We start from the raw sequence: 17176 nt of genomic DNA, 5'->3' as shown, positions 1-17176 counted from the left end.
AGCGGTTCTACTTCACTCTCGCATATGGGACTTATGTTGCTTGCCTCATCGAATCACACAATAGTCATTAAAAGCTTTGCATAGCCTGTATCAATTTGATCACTATTTATACCACAAAAAAACTTGGGGGATAAGAAACCCCACAATGAACGTACAATGGTTTATACAATTAGGTTGTCCATTTGAACCTAAATATTGGGATCTCTAGTCAACTGTGTAGAGTTTTCCTCCACATAAAAACTTTAAATTACATGTCCTTTAGTCTCAATCCTTTATATTTAACCCTTTGGTTAGTGAATCTGTAAAGTAATATTTTGATCTTATAAAATCAATGGTGATAACTTCATTTTAGAACATTTGTCAAATGATATTATGTCGACGATACATATGACTCGACTTATCATTATACATAAAATTCTGTGCTAATCACAATATATACATACTGTGGACACATGTTACAACCATTTAGGAATATCCTTTAGGAAATTATAAGTTCATTCAACTTATTTTCTAGACTTATCTATAGCTACAAAATCGAATTTTATAATAAATCTAGTTAAAATTGTTTTCTTGAGGATTTCTATGACTTGACTTCTGCTCCCAAAATGAATACATATCACTTGTACCTTTGGTATCTTTAATATTAATCGATGTATTATTCTAGGACATCAGGATAGCCAAATAAAATGCAATCCATCGTTTAAGACCTATTTTTATTTGCTTTAATAATATGGTCATTATCGTTGCAAGACACTCCCACATTTTCAAGTGTTTGCATGAAAGTTTTTGACCTTTCCATAATTCGTATGATGTCTTATCATTTTTATTTTCCTAAGAACTTTATTTAAAAGGTAACTAGTTGACATAACAATTTCTTCTTTCCCCACGTGTTTTGTGACAACTCAAAACTTCATAGTATAGCGTTCATTATTTCTTTTAGAGTCCGATTTTTCATTCGACTACTCCATTTGATTGAGAATAGTATAATGGGATTACTTTGTGAATAATATCATGTTGTAAATAATATTCATCAAATGGTTCAACGTATTCACCACCACAATGTCTTCTCACCATCTTAATCTCTTTGTTAAGTTAATTTTCAACTTCCGATTTATAGAGAATAAATTTCTCTACAACTTCATTTTTTAGTAAATACACATACCGATAATTTTTCTATCATCGATGAAGCTAATAAATATTTATTCTTCCTCGTCCGTGTTATTATTACGAATTTTAATAACTTGACCACTAAAATTTTTCTAGTGTCAGCATCTCTCGTTTCATATTTATGGTCTAATGTTATCCATAATTCTTTTATCCATCTTATGAATATTATACACTTTTTATTTGACAATCCATTCATGATATAATTTTAGTATAAGAAGTCAGAATACTTTGAAGCTTTAACAATAGTAAAACGATAATAACGTTTACTTCATCCTCTCTAATAATAAAAGGATCATCTAATATTTGATCAAATTTAACATGACCAAATAAAACAAAATCTTATGTTGTCACATCTTTAAATTTTATTTATAAAATCTCACAAGCTTCTCGTTGTAATTCATGGAATCCAATTATTGGAATCCTTGCACAAAAATTAGTGGAACCATGTCCCACGTTAAAATTAAATTCAAAATTATTTCATAAAGAATTTTGGAATTCATAATTCAGAATTGAATGAAACTTATTGTTGGTGTAAATTTCTCTTGATTATTGCCAATCATTCGTTTTGTCAAAAATTTGGCGCTCCCCTCGTACATAACAAGGATTAAACTCAAATGAGTTTATATCATCTCGAAAAATAAGCTAAATCATGCTTAAGATTGTTATACAAAATAACAATATGAGACAAAATGGAACTCTTTTCTGATTGATCAATTCATCGGAAACAATTGAGGTCTATCATTACATAGGTTCCTTAAGATAAATTTTCGATCATTCCTTTGGTGTTCGAGTTCGTTGGTCGTTTGTCTCTCAGGATACAACAAATAGATGATCAGCTATAATATCACAATTGTAGAGATCACAAACTATACTCTTGTCTTTATCTATCACTGAAAAAACTAAAAGAGTAAAACTTTTATGAGTTGTTTCACGTTGTTGAATTGTGAAAACTTCTGAAATTTGTTGAAACTTTTGAACATGTGTTTAACCTAAAAGGTTAGTACAATATTTATAAGGAATTCTCAAAAGAAAACCAATCATTCGGGAAGTACAAATTTGTATTCCAAACGAATATAAATTCGTAATAATATATCCATATTTTAATTGAACATAAATTCATAAATAATATATTTGTATTTAATCAGATATAAATTTATAAATAATATATTCATATTTCAATCGAATATAAATTTGTAATTATATAATCGTATTTTAATTGAATACAAATCCTTAGATAATAGAACAATATCCTATTACTATTCGAATTCTAATGAATTCACACATCTTTTTTATTCAACACTCGAATAAATATGTGATATTTAAGAAAAAATCAATTATCAAATTCGTCAAAGAGTTCAACACATTATCTTGTCTAACAGTTTCTTGTCTTATTCGTTTCACATGCAATGTTAGTTTTTGTCTTATTCGTTTCATGTTGTTACATTGCATGCCCTTCGATCCGTCCCGGACGGTATCCATGTTTATATATGAGCTTATACAATTATCAAACACGTATGTTTTATGATTGTCGATGTTTAAATATTTGTCGTATATGATTGTCTGTCGAACATGCATGTTTTAGAGAAAATGAAGAGTTGAAAGGCAAAATTGGCCCAATAGGCTAGACAGGTAAAAAACCTGACTCGTTAGATTATTTCCAAAATTAATTTAGGATTTACAACATTTGCTGTAATTACATAAAACTCGTCACGTCAACGTGATAAATTTAAATAAAAAAAATATTATTTGGGCAAACTCGCCATGCTCACATGATGAGTTTATCCTGCACTATAGCATTTGCCCAAAATAACATACCAAGTGTGACATTAAAATCTCTGCTGCTAAAATGAATAAGGGGACAGTTATGAGAATCCTCAGTATGCTACTTGAGTAATGTTAGTAGCCAAAGAATTCATTGTAAACCCAACATAATGAATGAATGTTCAAACATCACAATCTTGATGTCAATTTTGAAAGGAAATTGTGTTTATGGAAATGAAATAATTAAAAGATATGGTGCAGGTATACAGATAACTACATTGGAACCATTTACAACAGCAATTCCATCTCCAACGACGGAAAATTTCGGATAGGACTCGAATGGATTTCGACCTTCTCTTTCTCTATGATTTATACATATGGCAGCAGTGGTAGAAAAAATGTACAAATCTCAGATACCTGAAAATATTAGACATGTATTCCCGATATCCATCACCGCCTCTTTGTTAAAACCTTCACCATGCCTGTAATAATCTTCCTGAACCACATCAAGTTCATGATGGCTAACACGGATGGCACCCCGAAAACCAACATATAGCCAAAAGCATGCATCTTGATCACCTACTTGAGCCAATCAAGTCGAACAGATTCTTACCAAATATTTTTAACAAATGAAATATTCAGTTAGGCTGGGATTGATCAATTAGTTTTTTTCTCAAAAGTTGGTTACGGGAAATGACCATGGACGTACGGGCTAATGTATTTGAGTCGACAGAGGGTGAATGTCGGGATGAAAGGGAGACGAAGTAGAAGAGGCGTGCATACACAGAATGTGGAGGTGTTTCTATTGTTACCTAAAACATCATGGAGGCAAAGTTACCTGTGTATAATGCAAGTAGACATGGTAGAACATGTAGCCAAATAGCACAACTCTTGCAATCTGCAATTTGAAATTTACTTCAGTTTCTGCGAATAGCAGAACATATCCGTTTCACAACGAAAATAAAACCGTTCAGCTCACCAGCCAAGCCAAAAAGATGACAACACCATTAATGAGATATGCAGTGGACCTCTTCATACCAGCTGTGTCAAGATACCTTCATCAAAGAAACAGGATATAGTTTAATTTAACATCAGAAATTATAAATCTTATTAATTCGAACTTACCATCTTATGTTAATTTCAGGAGTTGTCACCTCGGATATAAGAACCATGTATGTATAAAGCTGCGCTTCTCCGGTAAACATTGAATACGCCACTGCGGTTCCGGAAAGCGTGTGATGGATAACCTGCAATCAGATGCTAGTATCTTATTACTTATCACCCCTTAGCATCGATATACTACATGAACATAAGCACTTTTAAACATGGGAGACCAGATAATTTGTTGCCTGCTTTGCTTTAAATTGTTACCGGATCTAAAATACTTGCCTCTATGCAATTAATGAATCAAAAGGGTTTAAGTTGAATGATGTGAGGAAAACAGCTCGGTTTTTATGGCAACTTGGACCGTGGTGATCGAATGGTTAACACGATAAACAAATAAAAAAATGTAAGCCAGAGTGATATCAGCATAGAGAATACACTTACATATTCTATACCACCTAAAGAGGGATACAGCCACAAAATCATTCCAAGATCTGACAGGAAGTATCCAACGGAAACCTGTAAAATCATAGTAGGTAACAAGTACATTAGGAAGTCCTCGGATTAGTACCAAAAGTAGCACTCGACTTTATACTGGTAAGTGAACGAAGATGCTGCAAACAGCCATAAAGGATGAGTTGCATCCTCGAGACGTTTAGAGTGAAAAAGAGCTGGCAGCCACTTTGTAGTTCGTTCTAAACATATGCTAATCACTTTCATCCTAGTAAACGGTTGAAAATTTATACTGAACAGATAAAATGTCCACAAAATACCTTAAAGGTCACATAAGGTTAACACTTACCCCTAACCCAAAAGTAGAAAGTGGTGAGCTTCGGAAGACGAGAAGACCAGCAAGTTCATCAGAAAAGAGATTCGATCCAAACACGAAGTACAACGACAAAGCAGAAATAAAAACAGCATGAACTGTAGAGATGCCACTGCCAAAAACATGCCGACAAGTAATGAGAGATCGAAAATAATAACATTAGCAGAAAAAATAAGGAGAAACTAGATCATGCACCATACTAACCGATTGTTCCACTCTACTCGTTGAATTTTAGTAAGACCAGGGTATGTCTTGCTGTAAAAACTGCTGATTAACTGGGTAAGATCATAGGCCTAAAGGACGAGGAGAAACATGTATAATGAATATAAGGAAACGAAGGAAAAGCATCCGATGATTTAGTTAAAAACTCGATATACCACTTTGCAAGCAAGAACGCCACCAAGGATAGAATTGTATGGAATGAAGGGATCTGCAAATAAGTAGTTCTTAACCAACAACTGAGCGTGGTTATGGTAAGACTTTATAGCCATCACCGTCTGTTTAGGCACTGTTCTCATATTCGAATCTCAAATCGCCTTAGCACATGGGCATCTTCTCTTAGTCTCCTCCCTCCTTCAATCACCAATTCCTTGATACAAACAAAATGGTAGTCAGAGAGAAGAAAATTAGATATTCAGAAGGTTTCTTCAACAATCTACATTTGATACTAGGTTTTTCTACACAGATATCAATTTTCCCATCATATTCCAAGATAAATAAGGTATAAATTCTTTTTCTATTTAAAAGCTTTAATTCAAGCAAGCTAAAACAAACAAGAAACAAACAAAATACTAAAGGTTTAATTAAAATGAACAAAGCGAATATTAATGCTAAGATTCAGATCAAACAAACATTTCCATTCCAGTTAAGTAAAATGCAAATAAACAATGAGAAAGCACCGAAATTAGAAGTAATCCATTTGGAGAACAGCTAGCAACATAAAGCAATCAAAAGTTAACACAATAGAAGCAAGTGAAAGAGAAATCACACACCAGGGACCATAAAAAAGGGATTTTCCAGGGCTAATCAGTGGACAAGACCCAGTAAAAAGGAAAACTTTAAAAACCCATAACTAAAAAGCAAAGATGAGCACTTGACAAAATGGCAAATCAATGCAAAAGTGAAGAACAACCCACGAAAGAAGAAGGCAAAAAACTAAAACATAAAGTAGAAAAAACAAGAAAGGAGAGAAATCAAATCACTGTATAAGAAAATAACTAAAAAAAAAAAGGTTGCAGTGGCACCAACCGTGAGATTCAATGAAAGTAAGAAGAGTACTTTAGTATTTTAGATTCTCCGACTCAGTAATAACCAAAATAATTGAAGTGTATATATATATGGGTAAAGTATATAAATGGTCACTGAACTTTTCAGATTCTTGCATTTAGAATTCCAAAATTTTCATACTTTCAATACAGTCATCAAATATTTAGTTTGTTTGCAATATGGTCCCGACGTAACGGTCGTTTCACTTCTGTTAGGGTAAATTATATAAATGGTCACTGAACTTTTCAGACACTTGCATTTAGGTCCACCCAACTTTTAAAACTTGCAACACAATCATCATTTACATTCTAAACCCCAATTTCTAAAATACTTCAATTACATTCTAAACCTCAAATTCTAAAAATACTTCAATTACATAGACAACCCCAAATTCATAATCCATTCTCAAAAAATATGTCATAACAAACTAAACTTGAAGCGCAATCCTAAACCCTCAAAATATAACCTTAAATGTTAACTTTCCCCACCAATTAACCCAACATAATTAACAAAATTTAGTTCATTTTGGGTCCATAACAATAAGTGATTATGTTAGGTTTAGGATTTAAAAGTTAGATTTAACCAACTATAAGTGAACAATAATCAATTCAATTCAAAAAAAAAATATTTTTCGACTTAAATTAATTAAAAAAAATGATACAATTTGACTTTGAGTTGTAATTTTATAAACTCGACTTAAAAAAATTTCAAGTAGAAATCGAGTTGTAAAATACAACTTGAATATCTCAAAAAAAATTAGTAATTAGTGGATTAATTTTTAAGTTTTGAGTCAAGTCCATTGACTCTGTATGATATATGTATTTCACATATGGAAATAATATGAAGAAATATATGTATTGTATATGGTTAAAAAACTATTTAAATTAGAATCAAATAATATTATAGTATTATAAATATTTATAATTAAATTTAAACAGAAACTCGAAAATTCAATTTAATTTGAATTTATTTAAATTTTATAAACTCAAATCGAAAATATTTCGAGTCAACTATTTTATAAACTGAACTGAATTAGAATCAAATAATATTATAATATGATAAATATTTATAATTAAATTTAAACAGAAACTCGAAAGTTCAATTCAATTCGACTTGATTTAAATTTTATAAACTCAAATCAAAAAAAATTGAGTCAACTATTTTATAAACTGAATTGAGTATTTAGGTCCAACATAACCCTAAACCCAACACAATCACTTATTGTTCACTTATAGTTGGTTAATTTTTTTCAAAATAATTATGTTTTGAGAGTTTAGGGTTGATGCTTCAAGTTCAGTTTGTTATGACAGGTTTTGAGAATGGATTGTGAATTTGGGGTTAGCCATGTAATTGAAGTATTTTGGAATTTAAGGTTTAGAATGTAATTGAAGCATTTTGAATTTTGGGGTTTAGAATGTAATTGATGATTGTGTTGTAAGTTTTAAAGGTTGGGGGACCTAAATGAAAGATCCTAAAAAGTTCAGTGACCATTTATATAATTTACCCTAATGGACGTTACATAGGGGACCATATTGCAAATGAACTAAATGTTTGGTGACCGTATTGCAAGTTTTAAAAGTTAGGGATCTAAATGCAAGTATATGAAAAGTTCAGTGACCATTTATATACTTTACCCTATATATATATATATATATATATATAGTCGAAGCAAAAGAAGCTGAAGAAGAAGAATGATGAATCGGTGGATATCCTTGAGGGGTGATGGGCCATGGGATCATTGGCTGATGAAACGTTCGGCGTGTCAACTTATTTGATTGGTTCTGGGCGCTTGACAGTGTGGTTGAGTTTGCCACTGTAATCTTATCCTAATGAGACCAAAAAATGGAAAAATGTGCGACAACTGTTTTTCTGGGTTTTGTAATCTTATATTTTCTGTAAGTATTATTTTAAATGTGTGATAGCAATTGATTTAGCTTTGAATAAATGAGATGGATGGGTTGTACAATGGCGAATGGTTTGATAAAGACAGAACTTAATCAAAGAATTTGAACAAAAAGTTAAAGGGTAAATTACACATTTAGTATCTAAACTATTATTTTTAATCTGTTTTAATATCTAAACTTTTAATTTTTTTTCAAAACCATACCTAATGTTTAATTTTCATTTTAGTACTCGCCATTAAAAACTTAACGCGCTTAGTACCTAAACTTTTAGTTTTGGTTCATTTTAAAACCTAAACTTTCATTTTTCCCCCAAAAAATTAACATTAAATTTTGAACCGGTACTAAAATGAAACAATAAATAAATTTTTTAACGACATGATACTAAAATGAAACAAAAACTAAATTTTATGTATGCTTTTGAGAAAATTGAGAGTTTAGATATTAAAATGGACCAAAGATTCATTCTTTTCAAGTTAATTCCATGAAAATAGATTATAAATTGTATTTATAAAAAGTGCACCAAACTAAGATGAGAGGAGTTTTGAGGTGCGACATATTAATATAAAGTTAAAGAGAGGTGAAATTTAAAATATTATGTTGTTCATAATATTTTAAGTTGCGCGTAACATAAAATATTATATTTTTTAACATTTTATGTTGCAACCTAAAATATTATGAAAATAATAACAATTTATGTTATAACCTAAAATAAGGTTGCAACAAAAAAAATAAGAAAAAGGTAATATTTTAAGTTATTTTATATTAACCTTATAATAAGTGATTGTACATAGAATTCTCCCGACCAAAGTGTGAATGGATGATTGCATGTTCATGGTAAAAGTGGACATAATCCGAGTGAAGAATAAAGGTGGATTATGTAGACACTCATTTTTAATCGATCTAAAAAGTATATTATATTATTATTATTATTATAATTATTATTATCATCTAATTAATAACAATATGTTTGCAGTCCACTACAATCCCATGACATGTTGGAGCCAATCTACACCAAATAATCTGTCAAAGTCAAAAACAAAATTATACCAACCTACTACATCAACATCTAGCTATAAAGTTTGAAAAAAAAAAGAAAAAACAAAGAGATTAGACGAGTGAAAAAAGGATAAAGAAGATCATTCGGTGTGGAAAAAAAAAAGAGGGGAGAGAGCAAAACGTGAGAAGCAACACCAAGGAGCAAACCGGAGGAAGCCAAACGTGAGAGAGAGATAAGAAAATTGAAGGAAAAAATAGAAAGAAAAAGGGAAAGGGTCTTGAATTCCGCCGGAATTCTCACCGGCGATCTGGGTCTCCGATCAACATTTCGAACGGTCAAAAGTTGTGCAATAACAATACGAACAACATACTGAAAAATTAAGACGATCGGACGATGGACGGTGGCGGATCAAAGAAAATAAATCCGGACGGTTTTTGGCCTCTTGCCGACGATCGGGTCTCCGATCAACATTCCAAACGGTGTAAAGTTGTGTCATGTCAACACGAACATCATATTGAAATTTCAAAACGATCGGACGGTGGTGAATCAGAGAAAACAAATTCGGACGGTTTTATCAGGACTTCCGATCAACATTCTGATCGGTCAAAAGTTGCGCAAGGTCAACAAGAACAACATACTAAAATTTCAGGACGATCGGACGGTGGCATGGCAGCGCAGCAACACGATGGCCGGTGACTCTTTTATGATGTTATTATGTATTTTTGGTATAACTTCTATTTAATCCCTGAATTTTTATGTGTGTTTTTCATTCTAGCATATAAATATATATGTTTTCCTGATTTTGACACTTTAGTTTATGTTATTTTATTTTAGTCACTTAAGTTTCTGTTTTTGCTATTTATGTCATTTAAATTTATGTTTTAGCTATTTTAGTCTTTTGAGTTTATGTTTTTATCATTTAATCATTTAAGTTCATGTTTTTGCTAGATCTATTATTCAAATAAATAGTTTCTTTAATTAATTAATTTGAAGTAAGTTATTAATATTTAATAAATGGATCATATTTTAACTTAATATTTGACTCAGGATTTTCACCATTACGACGTGTAAGCGAAACAGTATCAATTTTGGACGCTGTGGGGGCTAATCCTTCTCCACGTGTAACCGACTCCCGAACCCGTTTTAATCGAATCTTTGGTAAACGCAGACTTTTGTCTTAAAAAATATTTTTTTTAAAAAAAATTATTTTTAAAAGACGCTTTAGGTATTCGACCTACCTAACCCAAATATTGATAGAGACTCTATCCAATTCTATTAAAATTAATCCAAAATTATCAATTTTTTTAAATTAAAATCATAAATATTTTTAAATAATAAATAATTGTTCCACCTAAAAACAGTTATGACAACTTCATCGCTAAGCTAAGCTAAGCTAAGCTAAAAATTCTTCCCTTACTGCCACATGAAGGTTCTACTTTCCAGAAAATAAATAAATGTACGTACTTTGGAAACAATTCATTCTTCTTTTTCAGGCATCTGATGCGCTCAACAAAACGTCAAAACCTGCAGTTCCACTTTTGCTTGGCATCTATTCATCGAAATTCTGGATTTCTTAACTACTGTTATGAACGCGTGACGATCAGAATCAGATGACGAGTCGATGCGACTGTCAAAGACAATTTCGACCGTGTATATTGCTATGAATGCGGCTGATGAGTGTTGAATAGTATATATATTTATTGTTATTTATTCTTTATTTTCGATTAGATATAACTGATTTATATTTATTTTAATTTATTTTTTTATGCAAAACTTCATTTGAATTAATTGATAAGAACAAATAATGAAAAGATAAAATCTGTATTATTTTAGAGTCAGAGACACAATCTAAGATATGACACTTTTCGAAGTGACATATTTCAACCCAATCATCAATTTTCAGAAAACAGTCCAGATAATATTTTTTAGAAAATGAACGAGTATTATCTTAAAGATTAATATTTAAAATTATTCTAAATATAAATGCTTAGAGATAATTGAAGTTTATTTAGAAGATAAAACAGAATTTAAACTTAACCACAAGTCTTGATATTTTTTTTTTATCTTTTCTATCTTTTTACCTTCTTTTATTTGTATTCTTTCATGGAAATGCTAATATGATCCAACTCATGCTTGGATACATTGTTCGATTCTCTAGAAGTTAGGGTGACAATTAGGGTTGGGTATGAGGTCTAATCCGACCCAATCGAGTCTTTTTTTAAAAATAATTGAGTCGGGTCAGGTTGAGTTTTCTAAAGGTGATGCTCAAGTTGGGCTCGTTTTAGGGTGAATAATATCCGACCTAACTGACCTGAAAAGTATAATTTTACCTTATATATTTAAATATAATTATAGTAATACCCTATGTATATTATTTTTTCAATTAAATCTCTATTTTTATTGAATAAAAATAATATTTTTATTATTTCGTGTCAGGTCGATTTCAGATTTATCTCAAAAAATCAGGTCGGGTGGAGGGTGTAAAATTTTCGGGTTGGGTCCGCTTGGCTGAAACCCGATCCGTGCCCATCCTTAGTGACAATCGACCATTCCTCTAAAAGTCTCGACACTTTCTCTTAAAAAAGTCTACGTTAATTTCAATGTTGTTTTGATTTACTGTTAGGAATATGAATCGGTTAATTGTAGTTCAACTTCCTATAAACAAATTTAGCAGCAGTCTACTAAGGTGAATCAAGATTGAGTTCGATTCTCGTTGATACATTATAACCCAAGTCAGACTTTTTCAACACTTCAAGTTGTCTTAGTGTTAAAGGCGATAGACGTGGTTAGTCCAATAAAGACTGAATTTCACTGATAAACTTGAAAATATCAATTTACTAAAGAGAAAAGTTAGTTGCAAGGGTTAGACATTCTTGAATGTAAACAAGGATATTTCGATGATCAATCAAATTTGAAGCTAAGTAAATCCTAAGGCTAAATCATCTCAATCGAATTTTTCACCTTATTTACTTTTATTACTTTTTATCATTTGTTATTTACTTTTATTTTATTATATCATGTTCGTTATTTTTAAAATCCCTATTATTTTTACAATCAATTCAATTCAGTAAATAATATTATCAAACTTCCTTAATCTTTGTGGATCGATCTCCTTCTCTATTTCACCTTTATTTAAGAAATAAGAATTAATTTATTTGACAAATTTGATATTTGTCAGCGGCAAATATAAAAATGTCGAAGGAAATGAATCATAGTTAGAATTTTCTATCATCATAGATCTCTAAAGTGACTAATGAACATAAAATTCATGTAGGTAATTAATGGTATGTATAACTTTTGCTACCTTCATCACCAGGGGGATTGCTTATAGAACAAGTTTTTCCCGGCGATATGGTAGCAGACAAAAGGAATAATTACAAGTTTTGCTCACAAGACATCCTTACCGACTAACATTTCTTCATAGTTTTCTGAACTTGTAAGGGCCACCGTCTATTAAGGATGACGAAGACGACGACGAAGACAGACTGTTGCAGTTAAACTCGGCCTTGTCCTTGTTAAATGCCTTCTGGACGTCCTCTTTAAGCTCCCTGAAGCATGTTCTCTCTATCGTTTGCTCTTCCGGGGTGCCCGTCTCGCGGTAAAAGATATCGGGAAGGTCATCCTCCATGAATTTATCGAGCACTTCCGAGCAATGAGGGAAGTAGCGTCGGCCCATCTCCACTGCAAAACAACCGATATGATCGGATTAAGACAACAGATGCTAAATGGAGCTTGTTTGGAGAGGATATCGACAAAACTAATCTCTGAATGCAAAACCGAAAAGAAAGGGGACCTAAATACGAGTATATTTAATGTGTTAGCTCACCTGTTTTCATAAGGGCATCCATCCTAGCAAGAAGTCTTTTCCTCTGCATAATGGGTGTCTCATTCAGATCAACCTGCCTTAAGTTCCCATTTGAACTTCTTGATGGAAGATCATTAGCAAGTTCGCAGGTCGTCTCTGCATGTGCTATGTCGATGGCAAGTTTTGCTTCGCTCGGGAAAAGTAACCTTGCCAATGCCACTGCAATAGACAAAAGCACTAAGAGTTAATCCTCAGAATATGAACTGATAATAGGATCACTTGCAGAACGACTTCTACTATTTTTCCAGTCCATGGTTGTCTTCCTTTACATGCACAGTACTACTCCCACATATTCGATATCACACGTCAAAGACATATTACAGCAAATAATTGTCATATTCATGAACAATTTATTACTAGTGAATAATTTCAGATTGACAACAATTATACTCAGTTATGAAATTTTGGGAAACACTATACAATAAACCGATTCTAGAGACAGAGCCGAGTGAAATCCCCACAGAATGTAATACCTCGGTTCTCTAGGTACGAAAGTCTCATGTACAGATCATCAGCCAATGTATGGGAAACGGTAGAAACATCCCCGGCCATTGGATTTCGCCTCATTTCCCTCTCTAGAACATCGATGCATATCCGGTCTTTATTTGTTTCCTTCCCTTGTTCTGTTTTTGCATGATAGTCCTTTGGTCTTGTCAACCTACGGCAAATGTTAACAGCACTCAGTCCATCCAACGTCAACGTTGAAGCAAATGCCCCCTTGGCTAGGAGTGACATTATCACAGATGGTTCTTTACGCATCGCGGCTATGTGAAGAACCGTGTAACCACGAGAATTTCGCAGGTTGACATCAGCCAGACGCAGGCCAAGGATCTCAGAGACAACCTTGGGGTCACAATATGCTGCAGCATAATGGAGGGCAGCAGCAGCATCCAAAGTTATGTCAGACTCGGTTAAAAGTAGTTTAACAAGTTCAACATCGTCGGAGTCTAATGCTTTGAGTATTCTCCGGATTCTTTTCTCCCGCAAAGGATCAACCACTGCCTCGTTGTCTTCGGCATCCGATAGAGACCTGTGGCGAAGCAACCTAATACTCTCTGCAACTTCATAAGGAAGCTCTTTTTCGATACAGATGCTGTCAAGATCCGACCTTGCTACTCTATCAACACATTGGGAAACAAGCTGGCTGCATTGACAATGGAAGGCAACCACAAGGATCGGGATGATATCTTCGACAAGCACTTTCTCAACGAAATTAAGAAGACGTCGCTGCAAATGTATACAAAAAATAAATAAGTAGCAATTCACTCGCTCTAATCAAGCCAAAAATGTTGTATCGGTGCTTCATTTCAATATTTTTACTACACATATATAACTATAACTATGATAGATCCCAAGTCAACTATAACTACAATTAATCTCCAATCACCATGCTAATCATATGCTTACCCGAAAAAGTGGAACAAGCTCCGGTACTTGAAATATTGACGACGCATACATCAACTCGACGGCAAAGTTAATGGCAGGACGACAAGCGTCATGAGCACAAACATTATCGACACATGTGGAAACCTCCATGGGAAAAGGCTTGAGCTTCCCGGTATACAAATAACTCGATAAAACCTGGAAAGCTTCAAGTCCAATCTTGCCATAAGGCAACAACTCGGACAAGTTATAACTCGGTTTCCCATTAGATTCAGATCCTTTCTTGAAGACAACATCGAAAAACTTACTCCTAACAGCTAAAATACATCTATGAACACCAACAGGAACACCTTCAACAACTATATCAGCATCACTAAAAACAGGAGAATTGTCAACAATGAGTCGCTCCAAGCTGGAGCTGAGCTTGCTCAAACTTATGGCTTCAAGGTTAGCCCCGGTTTCTGGGACTGGGAAGTGGGGTATGTTGTGAGTAATTGAGCCATTTGATAGATGAGAAGATGAACTGAAACTCAAAGAAGATGATGGCTCGGATAAATAAGCCATTGAAAATCTGGGGAAATTTCTTACTTCGTGAACAAGAAAAGATGCAAGCTTTGCTCCCCAAATATCCAACCCAAAGATGGGAAACAGTAAACAGAAAGCTACGTACAAACCCCAAAACAGAATTGTTAAACAAAAAAACAGTAGTATCAAAAACTAACAATTATTCCTATATAGTTATTGCTTTCTTTATTTTCAGAAAACAAGCATTCAAACAAATTAAACAAAAAACTTAGTCTTCTGGGGATCTAAACTGATATCATATCATTGCAATTTTTTGACAGGCATTATTTTTATCAAATCACATGGCGTGAAAACAATTATACCAAAGCATAAAATACTAACTTGCTTGAATTTTCCAGACCCTTAAATTAAGCCAATAAGTGGGGGGAAATTAAAAAAAAGGAAAAAGGAAAAGTTTTTAAAGGAAGATCAAGAATCAGATCCTGGAAAAAGAAGGAAAACCCATAAACATTCATATAATTTACTCCATAAACATGCAATAAAAATCGAGACTTCGGCAAAGATCAGAGGTTACTCTTTTGGTGTTAACGATGAAGAAGAGGAGGATAACATCATAGCAAAGGCTTGAAAGAGGAGGTAAAAAAAAGAAATAAAATTAAGAAAATAAGAAATAACAGTAAGAAAATCGTCGCGGCGTTCCAAAAATAACGATTTTTATGAAATTTCCTTTCTTTGTGGTCTGTTGGGGGGGGGGGGGGCTTAGATTGTTAGCGCGTGAGACAAAAATGAAGACGGTTCGATGACGATGAAGCTGAGGTAGCAAATTGTACCTTGGTTTGGATGACGTCATAGGTGACATCACACGCCTGTGTGAACACTTCCCGGTTGTTGGCCTTGTACAGTATACTTAATTTAAATTAATGCCATTAAAATTAATAAATTTAATTGTTTAAATATTTATTAAAATTTTAATAATAATTAAATTTTATTTTTATTTTGTTTAATTTTTTAAATATAAATTAAATATTTTATAATATATAACAATTAAAAGCTATCCAATTGAATTAGGTTAATTTTAACCTTGACGTATTTTTGTTGAAGTTTGGTTTCAATTCATAAATAAATTAATTTATTATTACGTATGAACTAATTTTAGTATACGAATTTAATAATTGATCCTAATAATATAAGGTGAAATGTTTTTTTAAACGATTTGAGTTCGAATAATATTATAATATTTATAAGATTATCCAAAATTAAGATAAAATAAATATCACTATAAAATCACATCGAGAATCATAAAAAATTATAGGCATATATGTAATGAACATTTAAAAGAATTGGGTTAATATCAACTTTACTCATTAACAAAAGGTTTTATTTTAACTTTCATGTAAGTGAATTTTTTCTTAACTATATATCGGATTCAATAGAAAATTGTCATATAACTCTAATAATTACACAAGATATATTGTGTTTAATAGTAAAAAAAGGTGAAATAAATGGCAATTTTTTTTAATCATTAATATTCAATTATTGATAAATTAATCTGGATCTGGCATTGCATAGGCAAGTGCAACTCTTCTAATCCAATTTACTCCATTCACAATGATCAAGTTTCGAACCCTCGACATTGCTTAAAAGATTTAGTGTTTTATCTTACTAGACCAACTAATTAATAATATAAATGACATGTTTTTAACGGCAAAACTTTCGAGATAATGTTCTAGAAGAAATTAATTCACGAGTTAATGCACTCCCAAGATTAATTGCTCAAATAGGGTGAAATCCACAGTATTGGCCGTAGGTCGCCATGCCTTTCGGGCGACCTTATAGGTCGCCATGCCTTTCGGGCGACCTTATAGGTCGCCATGCACTCCGGGCGACCTACCCTTGCTCAAACAGAGAGAATGAACGTGTTGTATGGCACATGCACAGCCCAACACATAGGTCGTCATGCCCTCCGGGCGACCTTGTAGGTCGCCATGCACTCCGGGCGACCTTGTAGGTCGCTCGGCTGCCCTCGGATTCCCTTGCATAGCTCGCTCGGTTACCCTCGGATGCCCTCGCATAGCTCGTTCGGATGGCCTCGGATGCTCTCGGATGGCCTCGGTCGGATGGCCTCGGATGCCCAACGTGTTGGGACGTGCATGGCACATGCAATCTCTTGTAGCTCGCCGGGAAGATATAGCGACCTAGTAGGTCGCCCGAAAGGCATGGCGACCTACGGCCAACACTGTAGATTTCACCTTATTTGAGCAATTAATCTTGAAAGTACTTTATCTCGTGAATTAATTTTTTCCAGAACATTATCTCAAAAGTTTTATCTATTTTTAACATTGATAAAAAAATATATGTATAATATAGAGTAGATTAGG

At 33.0% G+C, this 17176-nt stretch overlaps 2 protein-coding genes across 3 annotated transcripts; both read right to left on the bottom strand.

Moving 5' to 3' along the window:
* Positions 1–3276: 3276 nt before the first annotated feature.
* Positions 3277–5514, bottom strand: LOC120137564 (TLC domain-containing protein 4-like). 2 transcript variants are annotated; one of them, XM_039153291.1, is made up of 8 exons: positions 5236–5508; positions 5063–5151; positions 4835–4970; positions 4477–4551; positions 4054–4175; positions 3908–3983; positions 3767–3826; positions 3277–3507 (listed from the first exon to the last, which is right to left on the bottom strand). In XM_039153291.1, exons 1-8 carry the CDS (start codon positions 5374–5376, stop codon positions 3379–3381), a joined length of 828 nt encoding a protein of 275 aa, XP_039009222.1. In that variant the 5' UTR covers positions 5377–5508; the 3' UTR covers positions 3277–3378. The 2 variants fall into 2 exon arrangements, with proteins under 2 accessions (XP_039009222.1, XP_039009223.1); XM_039153292.1 differs by lacking the exon at positions 3277–3507 and adding an exon at positions 3598–3725 and having other exon boundaries at positions 3757–3826; positions 5236–5514.
* A 6708-nt stretch (positions 5515–12222) lies between these two features.
* Positions 12223–14837, bottom strand: LOC120137563 (BTB/POZ domain and ankyrin repeat-containing protein NPR1-like). Its single transcript, XM_039153290.1, has 4 exons — positions 14298–14837; positions 13364–14117; positions 12852–13049; positions 12223–12706 (listed from the first exon to the last, which is right to left on the bottom strand). Exons 1-4 carry the CDS (start codon positions 14835–14837, stop codon positions 12444–12446), a joined length of 1755 nt encoding a protein of 584 aa, XP_039009221.1. The 3' UTR covers positions 12223–12443.
* Positions 14838–17176: the final 2339 nt, after the last annotated feature.

Source organism: Hibiscus syriacus, unplaced genomic scaffold, assembly GCF_006381635.1.
Source record: "Hibiscus syriacus cultivar Baekdansim isolate YM2019G1 unplaced genomic scaffold, ASM638163v2 tig00110674_pilon, whole genome shotgun sequence".
Lineage (NCBI taxonomy): Eukaryota > Viridiplantae > Streptophyta > Magnoliopsida > Malvales > Malvaceae > Hibiscus > Hibiscus syriacus.
This window is presented reverse-complemented; position numbering and strand designations above follow the sequence as displayed.